Here is an 18085-nt window from a genome sequence, read left to right as displayed (position 1 = left end):
TCTTGTTTCTCTTTTTTTCAATATATAATTTTAAGGCATTCGGTATCAGAAAAATTGGCCGTATTCACATAAATATGGTAAGAGCACAGAAAACTCAAAATTAAAGCCAGATTGCTTTTTGAAGAATTATCTTTGTGAATTGGAGTTGTCTGAATGCATGAAATGAACGTGTCAGACTTTTCAACACAACACATGAGAGACAGGATTGTTTACGATGAATGGATTTACTAGAATCTTCCTCCCATCTCCATTCACACTGAAAAGAAACGTGTGATGTGGGGGAGTGCAATAAAAAAATTGCAGGGCCTAGAGATTTTTAAGGTCAAAAGGTTTGTGTAGCATGATTACATAACAACAATGCAAATACAGCATAGTGCAAAAGTGGCACTATAAGGATTGTTCACCCTAAAGTAAAAATTTATGTTGTTTATTCACCCCAGTTTCTTTCTTCTTTTGAATACAAAAAAAACAACAACACTAGAACAATCTTGGTAAGCAAAGTCGCGATTGACTTCTATAGTATGTGGGGAAAAAATACCATGGAAGTCAATGGCTAATGTCAACAATCTTCTTTTGTGTTTGGCAAAAGAAATTTATACAGGTTTGAAACAAGTGGGGGACTTTCACACTAGCACTTTTGGTGCGTACCTGCGAACTGACCCCGAGTTCACCTTAAAAAGGGTGGTATTAAGGGTGTTCACACTTGTCATCTTTGGTTTGATTGCTCTGTTAGTGCAGTTCATTTAAGTGAAGGTGCGTTCACACTTGTAGTTTGGTTTTATTGGTTCATTTGATCTGGATCAAAAAAGGAAAAACATACTTTTGGCCCTGGTCTGCTTAGCATTCACACTGCCATCTTTGAAAGCAAACCTAAAGATACCGAACCTGACTTGTCAGGTTGAATGGCATAATTGGAGAATAGATGCAGCATTTACTCAAATGATCCGCACCAAAAGAGCAAGCGCACCAGAGTTGACAAGTGTGAACACACCCTAAGTGTGAACGCTGCCATTTGAACCCTGGTGTGCACCGAACAAGGACCGAGACCACTAAAAAGATGGGTCTTGATCCGCTTCCAAACAAACTCTGGTGTGGATCAAATGAAATCTGAACACAATACCGACCAAATATTTCTAAATGAACCAAAGACAAGATTTGACGACACAGAACAAGCGATGTGTCCAAAACAAAATGAGAAGAGGGCAAACGTAGAGCAACGAGGTGGTAAAGTGCCTTTTACAAGTTCTCTGTGAGTTTGCAGGTGGTGAAAATAAAATCCTATGTACACGCAACAGTGAGCATGCTTAGTCTAGCAGACGGCATTAGGTGTATTGGACTTAAAGCGACGCTGAGCTGACCAATCTGTGAATGGGTACTCTGATGTCTTGACCTACACCGATCAGTCTGCACAGTGCCGTTTAAGTTGAGCACACCTTTTTTTGGGGTGTTCGGTGAGTTCCGTCACAAATCTGTAAGGTTATCTCTTTTTAGCGACATTTAACTAGCCTAGAATCTAGATGCGCCCCTAGCGGCAGCAAATTACATTTGCTTCCAAGGGCAGTCTAGTTACTCTCCGTTCACTTGAGATTTCTAAAAATCCAAAATCGACGGGTTTAACATGATGACGACTGACGTGCGACCATAAGTTCCGTCAGACATTCTCTGGTTCCGTGAATTATGCGTGAGAAATAGAGCGATTGCTCTATTGAGGATGAATGGATGAATAATACGTTGTTTATATTTATTGAGTTTAAACGTGAATATGTCTATTATTGTATTAGTGTACCATGATAAAAGAGGATCACAATGCTGAAAAAGCATGTTTGGATTTTAAATCAAAATAACGGATAAATGTTGTGTTTGTGGTAAAGAGCCGCGGATCAGTTACGGACGCTGTGTGAAAGCAAAACGAGTCTGTGCTGCTTTTGCACCACATACATAACGCACACGGACTGCAGACGCACTGTAGACGGAGTATGTGTGAAACAGGCGTCAGACATTCTCTGGTTCCGTGAATTACGCGTGAGAGATAGAGCGATGGCTGCTGCTAGCGAACAGATTTCTTTCGAATCGGCTTTGGCCGCCACTCTGAAAGACTTGAAGTTAAGCTTTTCCACAACACACATGCAAGGAACTCGCTTTTCCGTCGCTCTGACTACGTAGTACGTCACCTTCTTCGTTGCTCTGATTGGTTGTAGCGCTATCCTATTGCGTGGAGAGGGAGTTTGAAAGACAACCATTTATCCCACCCCTCTGGTTGAGCTCTGTCTATGGAGAGTGCCCAGACCCTACATTTATGTGGGTCTGGCTTGTCAGGCTAACATTTAACACTGGCCAGTCCCAAATCGCACCCTAAACCCTTGCGTAATTAGTGATGTTCGATTTTTGAATTTTGGGGGCAGTTGTGGCTTAATGCCTAGAGAGTCAAACTTGTAACCAGAAGGTTACGGGTTCGAGTCTCAGGCCTGGCAGGGATTGTACGTGGGGGGAGTGAATAACCAGCGCTCCCTTCAACCTTCAATACCATGACTAAGGTGAGTCCCTTAAGCAAGGCACTGGCGCGCTGCAGCAATATGGCTGTCTACTGCTCTGGGTGTGTGTTCACTGCTGTGTGTGTACACTTGGATGGGTTAAATGCAGAGCACAAATTCCAAGTATGGGCCACACGTCCCTTCCTTTCCTGAAATGAACTAGTGATGTTAGATTCTTTTGAGCTGGTTCACAAATTTGAAACTGAAAAACTGAATCGAACTGTAGTTCTGGCCAGGATGATGACGCAAGACTCACAGCGCGTCTGACTCAAACAGAACCAAATGAGTGGGTTCAAACAGCCGCAGGATTACTGAGGATTCTGATGAGTGAGTTGAGATACTGTGCAAGCCTGAGGCATGTATTGGAAATATGCTTATGACTACTGTTAATAAATAACATTTTATTAAAACATGTAATGCAATTTAAACATATTTTACTATAGTGTATTGTGCATGCAGATTATATTTTAAGTTGTTAGAAAAGAAATGCGTTGTGCATTGTGAACTGTCAGAAAAGAATCATTTCATGGAAATAAATCAGACTTTGCATCACTAGACATAATGCCGCTTTGACTGTCCGGTACTGCCACGGAGCTCGCCCCAGTGCGGGCTTGGCAGAAGTACTTATTGAGGGTGCATTGCTGCCACAAGCTAAGTGCTAAAATGACGAATGGGACACCCTACGTCTTGTGGACTTAACAGACATATGTATGCGGCCACAAGTGTACATAAAGTGTTCCACTTGGGACAGGGCCACTGAAAGGATGCAGTCTAACATGAATCGCAATGGTTTTTTGAGTTTAACCAATAAGGGTTAAAACAACAGTTTGAGGAAGGCATAAAAGCACAAATAAAGAAATATGAAAAATACTTCATTTAACCCGACCAATCCGGTTGTGCATGTATCCCTATGCCTTAGGTTCGGTATCTTTTGGTTCACTGTCAAAAAATTCCAGTGTGAACGCTAAGAATCAGAATCAGAAACAGGTTTATGCCAATTATGCTTGAAATATGAATTTGTTTCAGCGTCATTAGCTTCCAGTACACAGCGATGACAACAACAACACAAAGACAAGAAAAATGAGATGAGAATAAGAAAATACACATATGTAAATACAAATAGACAAAAGTCTAGTAAAATAAGCGGACCAGGACCAAGTGTATTGTTTTCTTTTTTTTTGTCCCAGACCAAATGAACCAAGAGAACCGAGCTACAAGTGTGAAAGTACTAAATCATGGAAGTGAACCACTATAAATGACGTATGAATAGGTCAAATTGTACTTAGGTGTTTACTCACACACTTTCCTGAAAAGCATGACTTATGCAAGAAATAATTTCTCATTTCAGGAGGGGGAGCAAATGAAAGTGTACAATTACCATGACAGAATTTAAATTTTGAGATGAACTAACCCTTTCAAACAACGTTGTAGTGTTTGCTCAAGCTACCTGTGCTCGTTGGATGAAGTAGCTCTTTACAATGATATTATCAAAGAAAACTGTAGTTAAATTAGTTAGTTAGTTCACAAAAGCCACCAAAAGTATGTGACCTTTGTGCTTGTTTGTCCTTTTGATTGGTATCATAATTTTTGTAATACTTTTGCATAAATGTTAGTGTTGTATCACTTCTTTAGACACAAAGATGCTACTCCTCAGAGGTCTTTTTGCTCTCAGACAGTTGTTGTTGTTAGATTTCATGTCTGCTCTGTCGAGAAAATTGAGGAAGTCACGCTTTGTGAAATCACGCTGCCATCATGTCATTTGTTTTTCTCACTTTTTTTTTTCGATTTTAATTTTTCACTTTACCACTGTGATGCCACAGGGCTCATGACACTGTTGAAAACATCATGTGACTAAGAAGGGTATAATGGAAGTGTAGGCACTCAAACAAACAAACCCACAGTGATGTACACCTCAATTCAAACTAAGAGCAGAGAGTTAACAAAAAGAATGAGTTACTTAAACTAAACAAATAGCAGCTATAGATAAACAACTGGCTAACAACATGAAATCTTTCTGCATATGTCAAATAATAGTATTACAATTCCTTTTTGAGTTTCTCTAAAGTGTAAAAGTGAATTAATAAGCCATCAAAACTATAAGAAACAGTTATGGGGGTGTGTGATTATAAGTGCTTTGTTCCTCTATATAGCCTTGTGGTCTTAGCATGTCGTGCAAACGTTCACCGCAGAATGTTCTCACTAGTACTAGGTACTAAATGACAAGTGTTTGTCCTCATCTTGTCATGCCACAATCGTTGCTAGGTAATGGAGGTTTGTCATGCAAACTGACGTACCAGAAGGGGCACCACCTAAATCAAGCCGATTTTCATGTCAGTTTGCACTGATTTAAAGCAAGACGTGGATTGCATCAGCTTCTATTTACACTTTGAGAAAGTCTGCATCATTGACTGGTCACTTTATAACAGTCTTCAGTGTAGTAAAATAACCTACAGATAAGGAATCTGTAAAAATGAGCTCTTTTAGCAGTGCTATACTGAAATGATGCAGTCTAGCATGAATCACATGCTATCTCCTCAACGTTTTTTCGAGTTTGACCAATCAGAGCTCAAACCACAGTTTGAGGAAGGCCTAAAAAGTCAGATAAAGAGATGTGTGTGTGTGTGTGTGTGTTTCGTTGACCTGGTCACTGAAAACTGTAAAGAAAGAGGAACATTTGGTGGTGGCATGCGTAAAGGACACCCATAAAGGCCACTGGGTTTAATTATAGACACATGGAAAACGTCAACACCCTTTACCTCTTGTGACATACACCTTGTTTTCATTTTTCCAACTGTTACCTATTCATGCGAATCAATACAACTAATAAATGTTAATGTTTTTACCAACGCAAAACACGTTTTTGGTCTTATCACTGCAAATCATGACTGGAAATGAGCGATAAGATTGAGCAAGCAGTATTGCAATCAAAAAGGATGCAACAGATCCAAGATAACCTAAAACTTCTTGAAAATGGTTTGAGCTTGTCATTTGAAAAGTTGTCCAACAGCAGAAGCTATGCTATGCTTACACTATTTAATAAATTTCATATTTAATAATTGCACGTTAAGGGGGAACGTGCTCTACTGCGTCTGACTTGATAAAGAGGAAATGTGTCCTTCAACACAGGATATGGCTTAATAGTGAACATAAAAATAAGTAAAGTATGTGTCTGGTGAGACAATGTTAATGATAAACAGGATGTCTGGGGCATGAAGATTCACACTTGAGCAAGTAACCATACACGCAATGACGTGTGGGAAAAAAGCTTGAAAGATATCATCTACTCTTGTTTTTTTGTAGACGTAACTTACAATTTGTAAAAGTTCAAGCATTATCCATAGCCAGGGTCAAAAGTTTGTATCATCTGTGTTGCGCAAATAAGCATTGGCAAAAAGTTGCTGTGCATGACATTGCTCAATTTCGACAGTTAACGTATGGTCAGTGTTTTTACTTGGGCTATAAGAATCAGGATCCTGTCATGTCACCGCCAATGTGACTGACCACAGTGACAAACAAACCTTAGAAAAAGGGAAGATAAAATGATAGTTACAGGTGCTTCCTTGTTTTTTTGTTGTATCTTAATCAAGAGAGATGAAAACAAGACTTCAGTATAGGCAAACTAAAAATCAAATGAAATTATAATGAACCCTCTGTCTAAAACAACCTGCTTTAAGGGGTGTGTCTTTTAAGGCTTGTCAGTAATCCGCCATTTTTATGATTGGCTAACTTCATTTCATAGGAAACAATATCAAGGCCCCCAAGCTATTGCATGTAAATGTTTTGACAACATGATCAAAATAAAACTTTAATATTCAGACAAAGCATTATGAGATAATTTACTTACAGTTTGTGATGCAGCTGCAGTAAGATCTAGTACTGCTTTGTCTTTAAACAAATGTTTCTTTGTGAACTCTTCATAACACTGTGCCGAACAATCCTTTGACACAATCTGGATGCCATTAAAAATAAACTATCCACATGTTGCTGACACTGGGAACCTTTTGGTATCTGTACAAAGATGCGAGAGAAAAAAGTTTAGTCAACTTAAAATGTTACGTTTTACTAAGTGACAACTTAGATATATTTTTAGATATTATTAGTTGATTAAACTTAAAATTTTAAGGCAGCCGGGTAACAAGCACAGCTTTTAAGTTTAACAAACCAAATTTTAGTTTAGTCAACTCGAATATCTAAGTTGTCTTTTAGTGCGACTTAAAAATTTAATTTGACTAAACTTATTTGAGTTTACTGAACGTGAAAATTTTAAGGCAGCAGGGTAACAAATTATTTTAAGTTGACTCAACAAATTGTTATTTTTTTGTTTTTGTACAGTGTATACATATTCACTCCGCATACACAATCTCTCAGTTCAAGTTGGTTAATGCGCTCATGGAGGTGCTTTTTAACTTTCTGTTGAGTAGCATGAAGCATGAATTGTTTTAGTCGTTGCGTGCAATTCTGTATCATCACAGATAAAGCTGCATTATGGTGTATGATATTAAGGAGTATTTCCATACACTTGTGTGAACAAGTGCATCACATCTACAACTCAGCCTACAGTTTTGAGGCATGTTCAAAAATAAAATGAAAATGAAATGAAAATTTCACTCTTTTAAGTTGTAATAACGTTGCTCATAAACAAACATCTCTGATCTGCTGTTGTGTTTGGAGGTGGATCTATGAAAGAGGGAAAAAAAAGTGTTAAAAGAGTTCATGCTCTTGTGCGTCACTGTGGTTAAACCTCAGACCTTAAAAGCTTCTGCAAAACAGACGTTTTCCAGACGGCGCCAAAAACACTGTGAAAGTGAACTTAGCGATCAAGAAAGACAGTAGATAGCAGCTCACCTCTAGTACTACTAATTTTTTCTTAAAGATTGTAGAGTAAGTACTGGCTTTATTTCATTTAAACAGACCAAATTCTTGGGCATGATAAAAGTCAATCTGTGTTAATATAAGTATTTTTAATATTTCATTTTTTACTTATTTAAGAACAGAGAAGCTCAACAATGAACATAACTGAGTCTACGACCCTGTTACCCGGGCTGACAGAATATGTAAGTGACATTTTACATTGAACATTTGCATTGGATGTATGTGTTTCATTGTTATAATGTTAACATCAACAAGATTGTAGTTTAAATGCACAGAATCAGGGTTAATAAACTAAAAGCTAAGCAAGACATGCTTTGCTATATTTCACAGGATTATGAAGATTCTTCCACAACTATGGGTGATTATGACGACGGGTCAATATGTGACAAATCAGCAGTGCGAAAGTTTCGAATGTACTATGAGCCTGCTCTCTATTGGATAATTGTAATTCTGGGAGCCATTGGCAACTTTCTGGTGGTCTGGATATACACCCACTTCAAAAACCGGCTAAAGGCAATGACGGACGTTTATCTACTGAACCTGGCTCTGGCTGACTTGTTCTTCCTCTGCACTCTGCCCTTCTGGGCTGCCGATTCCATCTACGGTTGGACCTTTGGCTCGCCCCTCTGCAAATTCGTCTCTGCCCTTTACAAAATCAACTTCTTCAGCAGCATGTTCCTACTTACCTGCATCAGCGTTGACCGCTACATAGTGATAGTCCAGACTACCAAAGCACAGAACTCCAAGAGGGATCGTCTCCTGTACAGCAAACTCATCTGCGTGTTAGTCTGGCTCCTGGCTGTTATAATGTCCATCCCAGAGTTTATCTTCGCTCGTTCAAAAAATGATGATCAGGACAATCACTTTTGCATGATGGTTTACTGGAACAATGAAAACAATCGTACGAAAATACTGGTCCTGGCTCTCCAGATCTGCATGGGCTTCTGCATCCCTCTCATAGTTATGATCTTCTGCTATGCCAACATCATCCGCACCTTGCTCAAGACGAGGAGCTTCGAGAAGCACAAGGCCCTGCGGGTCATCCTGGCAGTTGTGACTGTGTTTATTATCTCTCAGCTTCCGTACAATGGAATGCTGGTCTTTGAAGCCACTCAAGCAGCCAATACAACCATCACAGACTGCGAAGAGGTCCAGCGCTTTGACATCGCCGGCCAAGTTATGAAGAGTCTCGCTTACATGCACAGCTGCTTAAATCCGTTCCTCTATGCCTTCGTTGGAGTGCGTTTCCGAAAAGACGTCATTCGACTTTTCCAAAACTTTGGCTGTGTCCCAAACTTCAAGAGCAAAAAGTCTTCGAGCTACAAGTCGCCTCGTCCTTCTATTATGTCAGACACAGATACCACCAATGCTCTCTCATTGTGATCGGTGGCAGAACACTTCCAGTGAGGCTTGCTTAGCAAAAGCTTCTGTTTTGCTGCAGGTGCTTAGCATCTGAGTTTCGAAGCAGAAGTTTAGGGCTCCATAGGAGCACTTTGCATGCTTAAAAACATGCTGTCTGGTGGAGGGTGAAGTAACCTGCTCACCACAATGACATGGCTGCAGCCTTGAATATTGCATAACAAGAGTTCTCTGTTTGACTGGGCCTTCTATATAAACATCAAATCCTGATCATATAATTGTGAACTTTATCAACAGTGTTGTGGAAGAAAGAGTGCACGATTACTGTAACAATATTTTCTTATCTCTTGTTTAGCATTAATTTTGTCAGTTTATCTACATGACTTGGCACTGAATTTCTTCTAAAAGTGTTTTTATGAATGTTTATATATGTTATATATTTTTTGTCTTTTTGTTGCTGCAAAAGTACTACTGTGAATGTGTAATTCATGATTTAAAGCCAGTTGTGTACAGTACATTCAGAGTATTTGTGTCTGTTTTGTTTTCACTTCACATAACATGCACTGTAAAAAGTTTTCACCAGTTTCAACTTAAAAACTTTAGTTTAGCAGCTGCCTTAAAGTCATTTCAACTCACAAGTTAAATCAACTGATTTTTATTGTAATAAGTTAAAATGACTTGTAGTTTTAAGCTGATATAACTTAAACTTTTAAGGCAGCTGCTGAACTTAGGTTTTTAAGTTGAATTTGGTGTACTTCACATAAAATGTATATAAGTATTTGCTGCTCATTTTTTGTAAACCTTCAAACAGTATATTAAATACAAAACATCAATAAAACCTCCTATTTGTAGTCTTATTCCAATTTTTCTTACAAACACCTATGCATAAACACGTTCTCCATCATGCATTAACATCATTGTAACTTCAGAATATCTTGTCACTAGGGTGGTACCTGCAAAAGTACATCTTTGTCCTTATCTACCCCTAAATGGTGGCTTAAGGGTGCATAAATAAGTTACAAAAAAACATGTGCCTTTCAGTGACAGGACATCATTTCACACCTTCTCACCATCTCTAAGTTTCTATAGAGGTGAGAACAACTAACAGCGTGCAAGTGTGATGCTTGTCATTTGAATCTGGCAGACAGCCACAAGTTCGTACCATGGCTAGGACCGTTGGGACTATGACGTTCACTATCTGTCTGGTTTACTCACTGTGGGTCTTGTGGGAAGACGCATATACACTCACTAGAAAACAAGACACGTGTTTGCACACAAAGTACACAACAACTTCAAAAATCAACAGGCACAGTCAGAAAGTACCTTGAATTTAACGGGCCTACAGGATGTAGCAGTGAAAATCACATAAATTTCCAGTTTATGCCAGCTTATTAGAATGCAAATTGTTGCACAATGTGTTCTTTTTGTACTTAATATCTATGAATATCTTAGAATACCTTATCTATTGATTTAAAAAACACTGATGTATAAAACTTGTTCATAACTTTGGCTTATGGTTTATTAATTTATTTTTAATGATTTAAAATCAAGGCATTGTAGTTTGTTTCAGCTTCTTTGCTGTTGGATATATTTGTGCAGTGCAGACAGGGCCAGATAACCACAAAGTACAAACACACCTAAAGTCTGCCTGCTCTTCTCACGACAGGAAGTCGTGTGTTCTTTCCACTGCGTGCAGATACATGTGACTGATGTTGGCTTGTCAATCACTGATAAATCTGAGGTTAAATATATTGGTTAAAAATAAAATTGAACGTTAAACAAAACGTATAACGTATATAATAAAACGTATATAATAAAAAGTACAAACACTACATGCACGCTGTGACATCAAATCTAAAAGCTTACTTCAATATTTTGAAGATATTTGTCTTTAAAACCCTTTTAAGACTCCCCCTAGTGATGAACATGCAGATTTTTTCCAAATATGAAACGTTTAAAACATTAACAAGTTAAAAATCGTATTTTATTCAAGTGACTCGCAGCGTTTTCAGTGTTTAGGAGTTTTCTAGCACATAGATGGTAAAGCTAACACTATATACACTACCAGTCAAAAGTTTTTGAACAGTAAGATTTTGTAATGTTTTTATTTTAAAGTGTCTTCTGCTCACCAAGCCTGCAGTTATTTGATCCAAAGTACAGCAAAAACAGTAAATATTTTTACTATATAAAATAACTGATGTCTATTTGAATATATTTCAAAATGTAATTTATTCCTGTGATTTCTAAACTGAATTTTTAGCATCATTACTCCAGTCACATGATCCTTCACAAATCATTCTAAAAGGCCTATTATGATTTGCTGCTCAAAAAACATTTATTATTATTTTATGCAAAAATCTGCTTAGTAGAATATTTTCAGGTTTCTTTGATGAATAGAAAGTTTAGAAGAATGGCACTTATCTGAAATAGAAATCTTTTGTAACATTATAAATGTCTTTATCATCACTTTTGATCAGTTTAAAACATCCTTGCTAAATAAAAGTATTCATTTTTATATTTGTTTTCCCCAAAATAATAATGATAATTATATGATGATGATAATAATAATAATAATAAATGTTTCTTGAACAGCACATCAGTATATAAGAATGATGATCATGTGACACTTAACCCTCTATGGTACGCATTATGTTCTAACCATGAAATATTTTTATTGCATAAAATAGCTTCAACTACACAAATCAAAACTATTATGGTATTTAATAAGGTATTTAGAAAAACGTTGCCATATTGCAACAGTGTACCAGAATGGAAAATGGCCAAAAATTAGTTTTTCTATTAAATTATGATTTTATTTTAAATTCAAATGCACATTTCTTTTACAAATTCATGCATCCAATCTTAATTTCCATCATAATCTGTCACTCACACGTGCAGAAACATATACACATGCACAAACACACTCATCGTAATGGTCTTTATTGACATCACATGGGAGAGCCAACTCTGCACTCTCCCTATTGCACTTCCTGTGAAATATTGCTGTATCCATTTATCGAAAAGAATAAATAATTGTCTTATTTATACATAAATACAAATATACTACAATAAACACTTCAAATAAAAAAAATAACTGCAATCAAACTATTGATGTTACTATCTATAAAAAAAATCCCAATGGCGAAATACATTACTTCAATTCCATGCGGTACAGCGTTGCCATGTGGTAACATTGATATTTTCTCATTTTACAGTAAAACTATGTTAGATAATGTTGATTTGTGAATAAAAATATGTCATTTAGTAACCAAAGATGATGCAAAAAAAATCCCCCTTGGGAAGAAATGTTCAGAAATGAGTTTAACACGGCCATTTCTGGAGCACATCAACAGGAGGAACATTCAAATGTCATTTGACTTAAAAACAGCACATCTTTGACTACCTTAAAGGAGTAGTTCACTTTCAGAACAAAAATTTACAGATAGTGTACTCACCCCCTTGTCATCCAAGATGTTCATGTCTTTCTTTCTTCAGTCGTAAAGAAATTATGTTTTTTGAGTAAAACATTTCAGGATTTCTCTCCATATAATGGACTTCTATGGTGCCCCCGAGTTTGAACTTCCAAAATTCAGCTTCAAAGGGCTCTAAACGATCACAGCCGAGGAAAAGAGGGTCTTATTTAGCAAAAATTACAATTTATATACTTTTTAACCTCAAATTCTCGCCTTGTCTAGCTCGGCAAGGCGAGCGTTTGAGATTAAAAAGTATATAAGTTGTAAATGTTTTTTGAAAATAACCGATCATTTCGCTAGATAAGACCCTTCTTCCTCTTCTGGGATCATTTAGAGCCCTTTGAAGATGCATTAAAACTGCATTTTGGAAGTTCAAACTTGGGGGCACCATAGAAGTCCATTATATGGAGAGAAATCCTGAAATATTTTCCTCAAAAAACACAATTTCTTTACGACTGAAGAAAGAAAGACATGAACATCTTGGATGACAAGGGGGTGAGTACATTACCTGTAAATTCTTGTTCTGAAAGTGAACTACTCCTTTAAGGCTGGCCCTTTTAATTACCATATTCCAATATATATATATATATATATATATATATATATATATATATATTTTTTTTTTTTTTTTTTTTTTTTTCGGAATAACAGGAAATCAGTAGAAATTAATTGTTGCTATATGGCAACTCCGTACCATAGAGGGTTAAGACTTGAGTAATGATGCTAAAAATTCCACTTTGAAATGCAGGAATAAATTACATTTTAAAATATATTCAAAAAGAAAGCAGTTATTTTAAATAACGTTACTAAAAATATTTCAAAATTTTCCTGTTTTCTCTGTACTTTGGATCAAATAAATGCAGGTTTGGTGAGCAGAAAATAATTACTTTAAAAAAACATTAAAAATCTTACTATTCAAAAACTTTTGACTGGCAGTGCAAGTGAACTAAAGCCACAAAAATAGATTCAATGGATTTTTTTTGTTTTGTTTTTAAACGAACTTGTTTTTCCCCCACAGCATTTACTCACAGTTGCTGATGAATGTAGGCTACATAGCATCTCCATAGATGACTTCTCGGGAATGAATGGATGTTGGCCTACGATGTCAAAGCGGGCGGCGTGAAGGGTTTCCATGGTTTCAGCATTCCTTTTATTTGTGTTGGAGGAGGAAGTAACGTGTGCTTTCCTTTTTGACATAATTATGTACATTTGACGACATATAATGAAGTACACTTATCAAAAGTCAGCGACCGGCGGGAACTCGGACGACGGAGAACGAAGAACACTTGACAGAACATTCCACATGTTCTTATCCGGTCGAAATAAAGATCTATGACTGTTCTATGGAAAGCACGAAGGATAAAAACAACTGGAAGTCGCGTAATAATGGAGTGGCTTCCAGCGCACCTACTTTTTACCTGTTTACCTCACCAACTGTAAGTAGCAGTAATATAAACTATTAAATGCATGTAAGAGAGAAGACAATCACAATGTAATATGTAAATAGAAGAAAACGACCAATCATATTTCAGTATGCAAATTAGCGTGACATCATCGCCTACCTGTGAAGCGTTCTGAAAGTGTCAATGGGAGACTTTGAGGTCAATCTAAACTGAACTGAATGGGGTCTTCATAGAGTATTATGAAGAGAAATATGAGCGTTTTATTAACGGACTGACTGGAAATCATGTGAATTTGGCTTATGTATCATTGCAGTGTAACTGGCGGGTCCAGGGGCGGAGCCAGACGATGTAAACATTCGGGGCTTAGCCCGAACCTAGGGGGGTCCGGGGGCATGCTCCCCCGTGTAGATTTTTTTTTCCCAATTACGTCAGCTAAATGCACTATTTTTCAGGCTGTTTGAGATAATAGAATGCCTAAAAATCTATACAATTTCTGGGAAAATGATGATAGTCAGGATACTCAATAAAAAAACAAAACAAAAAAAAAAGTTCACCCAGTAGAGCCTACAAGAGGAAATGAAACAAAGTTGAAGTTATTTTAAAAAAGTAATAAAAACTGAGTGAGTGTTTTAGCGCAATTTTCTCACGTCATGGGATCACAACCAGGGTTCGAAATTAACTTTTTTGATCACCAGCCAAAGTGGCTGGTAACTTTCTGAAGTTACCAACCAATCAGAATTTCCATTAGACAAATTTTTACGTGGTGAAAATTAGGGGTGCAACGGTTTAAAAAAATTAAAAGTAAAGAAATACGAATAATCTATCTAACTAGAAGCAACAGCACAAATAAATACAATAGAGTAAAGATGCAATAAAATAAACTGATTTTTCAGGTTTTTTTTTTTAAGTATGTCTAACATTAGTTTTTAGGTGAAGGCCCCCCTATGTCTGACATTTCCTCTAAAGCTGTTTATTTTTAAACTTTTTTATTAACCAAAACATTTGTTTTGCCTTTTTATTCTTCTAATGCATGTTATAAAAAACCTCAAACAAACAAACTTTAAATTAAAACTATACTTTTGAATTTAAAAGAAAACCCTCTGCTCAGTTCTAACTTTTTAACATAGGCTATATACAGATTTAAATCTCCTGAATTCTTTAATTCAGAGATTCTTTACAACTTCAGAGTATTTTTTAAGCATTTAAGCATTCATTATAAAACACTCACAGGACAATCATTTTGACAACTACGAAAATACTTTAAAATTTCACGCAAAAGTACTATGGATCAGAGCCCCGAAAGCATGAATAGTTTGTGAATCAATAGCGGACTTATGTTTCATGCAGCCAAGAGATGAAGTAGACACCTGTTTTCCCGCGGGGGTATAGGCTACTTTTATGCAGGTTTTTGCGGGCGTGAGTGGGGCAAAACATAAATGTCGCAGGCGGGAGCAGGACGAAATAACATTTCTGCGGGAGTAATATTTGCGTGCGTTCTGAGGCGCGAGTTTGCGCGCTTCGGATGAGCGCACACACAGATCTTCTCACTTCTCATTGTGCGCGCGGGTTTGCGTCTTATGGCTCTTAAATGTTGAAACTGGCAAAGCTTAAATGAGTTTAGTTTAAATCCAGATAGCAATGTGTGCACCTATCACCTGCACACGAGCACTATCAGCACCCGGGAGACGACGGAATAATGACTGCTCATATTACAGCATGCGGCACTCGCACTAATTACGCTAAAAACCTAAAAGATTCGGGGCTTTTGACAAAACATTCGGGGCTTAAGCCCAATTAGCCACCCCCCCGCTCCGCCCCTGGGCGGGTCCAGAGCAGGTGCCAGACAGATCCCACACCACCAACTGGAGGTGAGCATGTCTAGATACACTTTTAATAGTTTCTTTCCAGACTTGAAAGGAGTTTTATCTTGACAACTTGTTTCATCCCAGGTGCCTCTTGGTCAGCAGTGTGTGATAAGGTAAGGGGTTTATTCTTATGAAAATGACCCTTTATATAACCCCCAAAAACAAAAGATTTTACTACTATCATAGTACAATGGCATGCTATCAATTTAAATTTCATAAGTTTCTACTTAAAATATTAATAAACTAAGTTTTATTTCTGTGAGTGATATGTTTTTAATAGACATATTACATGTAACTAGACAGTGTGTCTACATAGGTAACTTTAGATGACATATCCTTTGTCTATTGACACTCTTGTTTGAATATTCTGTGTTCGCAGGACGTCTACATTACTCAGCTAGTACAGCGGCTGGAAAGTCTGCACATGTCTGCCGTAGTGAACACACAACAGGTATCAATGTTTCTTCTGCATATGAAGTTACTTGAGCTGCCACTGTAATATTGTTATGTATATATACAGCTGAAGTCAAAAGTTTACATACACCTTGCTGAATTATTCTACCAAAATAAGATGGATCATACAAAATACATGTTATTTTTTATTTAGTACTGATCTGAATACGACACTTTACATAAAAGATGTTTACATATAGTCCTAAAAACAAAATAATAGTTGAATTTATAAAAATGCCCCTTTTCAAAAGTTTACACACACTTGATACTGTACTTAATACTGTGTTGTTACCTGAATGATCCACAGCTGTGTTTTTTGTTTAGTGATAGTTGTTCATGAGTCTCTTGTTTGTCCTGAACAGTTACAGTTCTTCAAAAAAAAAAAAAATCTTTGATCCCTCAAATTATTTGGTTTTTCAGCATTTTTGTGTATTTGAACCCATTCCAACAATGACTGCATGATTTTGAGATCCATCTTTTCACACTGAGGACAACTGAGGGACTCATACGCAACTATTACAAAAGGTTCAAACGCTCACTGATGCTTCTGAAGAAAAAACTATGCATTAAGAGCTGAGGGTGAAAGCTTTTTGAATTTGAAGATCAGGTTAAATTTAACTTATTTTGTCTTCTGGGAAACATGTACGTATCTTCTGTAGCTTCTGAAGGGCAATACAAATTAAAAAAATATGATATTTAGGCAAAATAAGAAAAATGTACACATTTTCATTCTGATCAAAAGTTTTCACCCCCAGCTCTTAATGCATCATGTTTACTTCTAAACTAACAGTGAGTGTTTGAACCTTCTGTAATAGTTGCATATGAGTCCCTCAGTTGTCCTCGGTGTAAAAAGATGGATCGCAAAATCATACAGTCATTGTTGGAAAGGGTTCAAATACACAAAAGTGCTGATATACCAAAGAATTTGTGGGACCTGAAGGATTTTTCTGAAGAACAGTTGGCAGTTTAACTGTTGAGGACAAACAAGGGACTCATGAACAACTATCACAAAAAAAACACAGCTATAGATCATTCAGATAACAACACAGTATTAACAATCAAGTGTATGTAAACTTTTGAACAGGGTCATTTTTAGAAATTCAACTATTATTTTCTCCTGTGGACTATTTGTAAACTACATAAAAAATAACACACATTTTGCATAATCCCTCTTATTTTGGTAAAATAATTAACATTTTGCAGATTCTGCAAGGTGTATGTAAACTTTTGACTTTAACTCTATATTTATGTGTATATATAGTGGCATTTCTTTTAATTATATATAATACAATAAACTAATAAAAGAAAAGTAAAAATAAAGGTTAATTTCAATGATTGATATTTCATGACATTCAGTAACAATTATACACTAAGTAGTACCTTGTCTGCAAAAGTCATTGTATATCTCGATGAAAATCATAAAGCATTTTATTTTGCAGGTATCTTTGGTAGGCAGAATTTCTAATGGCTGTACGGCACAGAAACCAACCACCTGCTGCAGCCAAACAAAATCATCCCAAGTGTAAGTAGATACTGACATCTTACTGACCCATCAGGCATTGCCAGCCAGATGACAGCCATCAGTGTGACAAGGTCATCTAAGTGTAAAGCGTTTTGAAATATCAGTCCTAATTACGCTGGCAGCAGCCGTATTACCCGCAATAGGTGTTTGATTACCTACCTGTGTGTTTTACACTTTGCGTTTAATGTAAAATGAATATATTAGAAATGTAGATCAGCACTTGGCACAAAAACTTGCTGTGTTCGCCAGGAATCTTAACCTTTTGTTGAACTGAATGTAGCTTTGTATCATGCTGCAACACTAGACTTCTCACACTTTGCCAACCTGGAACTGATACTCCAATGCTTGGATATCCATTGAAGAGGTTAAATGGCATCTAAAGAGATAATTGATAATTAAATCATTTTTGTACTAATTATTTTCTAGCTCAAAGCAACATCATAAAACCCAAATAAGAATGCTGTCACACAAATGGCAGAGGCTTGGTCTTCAGCCTCCAATGCTCTGGGACACACAAGAACACATTTCTCAACACAAACCTGTGGCAGAAACCAGACGAGAACTGGAAATTCACCCCATACACGTCAGCCGCATTGTTTCTCCGAGG

At 36.9% G+C, this 18085-nt stretch overlaps 1 protein-coding gene across 1 annotated transcript; it reads left to right on the top strand.

The window, feature by feature from the left end:
• The first annotated feature begins 7319 nt into the window (after positions 1-7319).
• Positions 7320-9613, top strand: ccr9a (chemokine (C-C motif) receptor 9a). Its single transcript, XM_073849220.1, has 3 exons — positions 7320-7412; positions 7521-7585; positions 7734-9613. The coding sequence occupies exons 2-3, from the start codon at positions 7538-7540 to the stop codon at positions 8784-8786; spliced, it is 1101 nt and encodes a 366-aa protein (XP_073705321.1). The 5' UTR covers positions 7320-7412; positions 7521-7537; the 3' UTR covers positions 8787-9613.
• Positions 9614-18085: the final 8472 nt, after the last annotated feature.

This window comes from Garra rufa, chromosome 10 (genome assembly GCF_049309525.1).
Source record: "Garra rufa chromosome 10, GarRuf1.0, whole genome shotgun sequence".
NCBI lineage: Eukaryota > Metazoa > Chordata > Actinopteri > Cypriniformes > Cyprinidae > Garra > Garra rufa.
Note: the sequence above shows the minus strand (reverse complement) of the source record. Positions and strands in the feature narration are given on the sequence as shown.

Coding starts and splice junctions, on each gene's coding strand:
- ccr9a (XM_073849220.1), top strand. CDS start 7,538: ATGAACATAACTGAGTCTACGACCCTGTTACCCGGGCTGACAGAATAT. Junction 7,586..7,733: donor TACCCGGGCTGACAGAATAT/GTAAGTGACATT, acceptor TATATTTCACAG/GATTATGAAGATTCTTCCAC.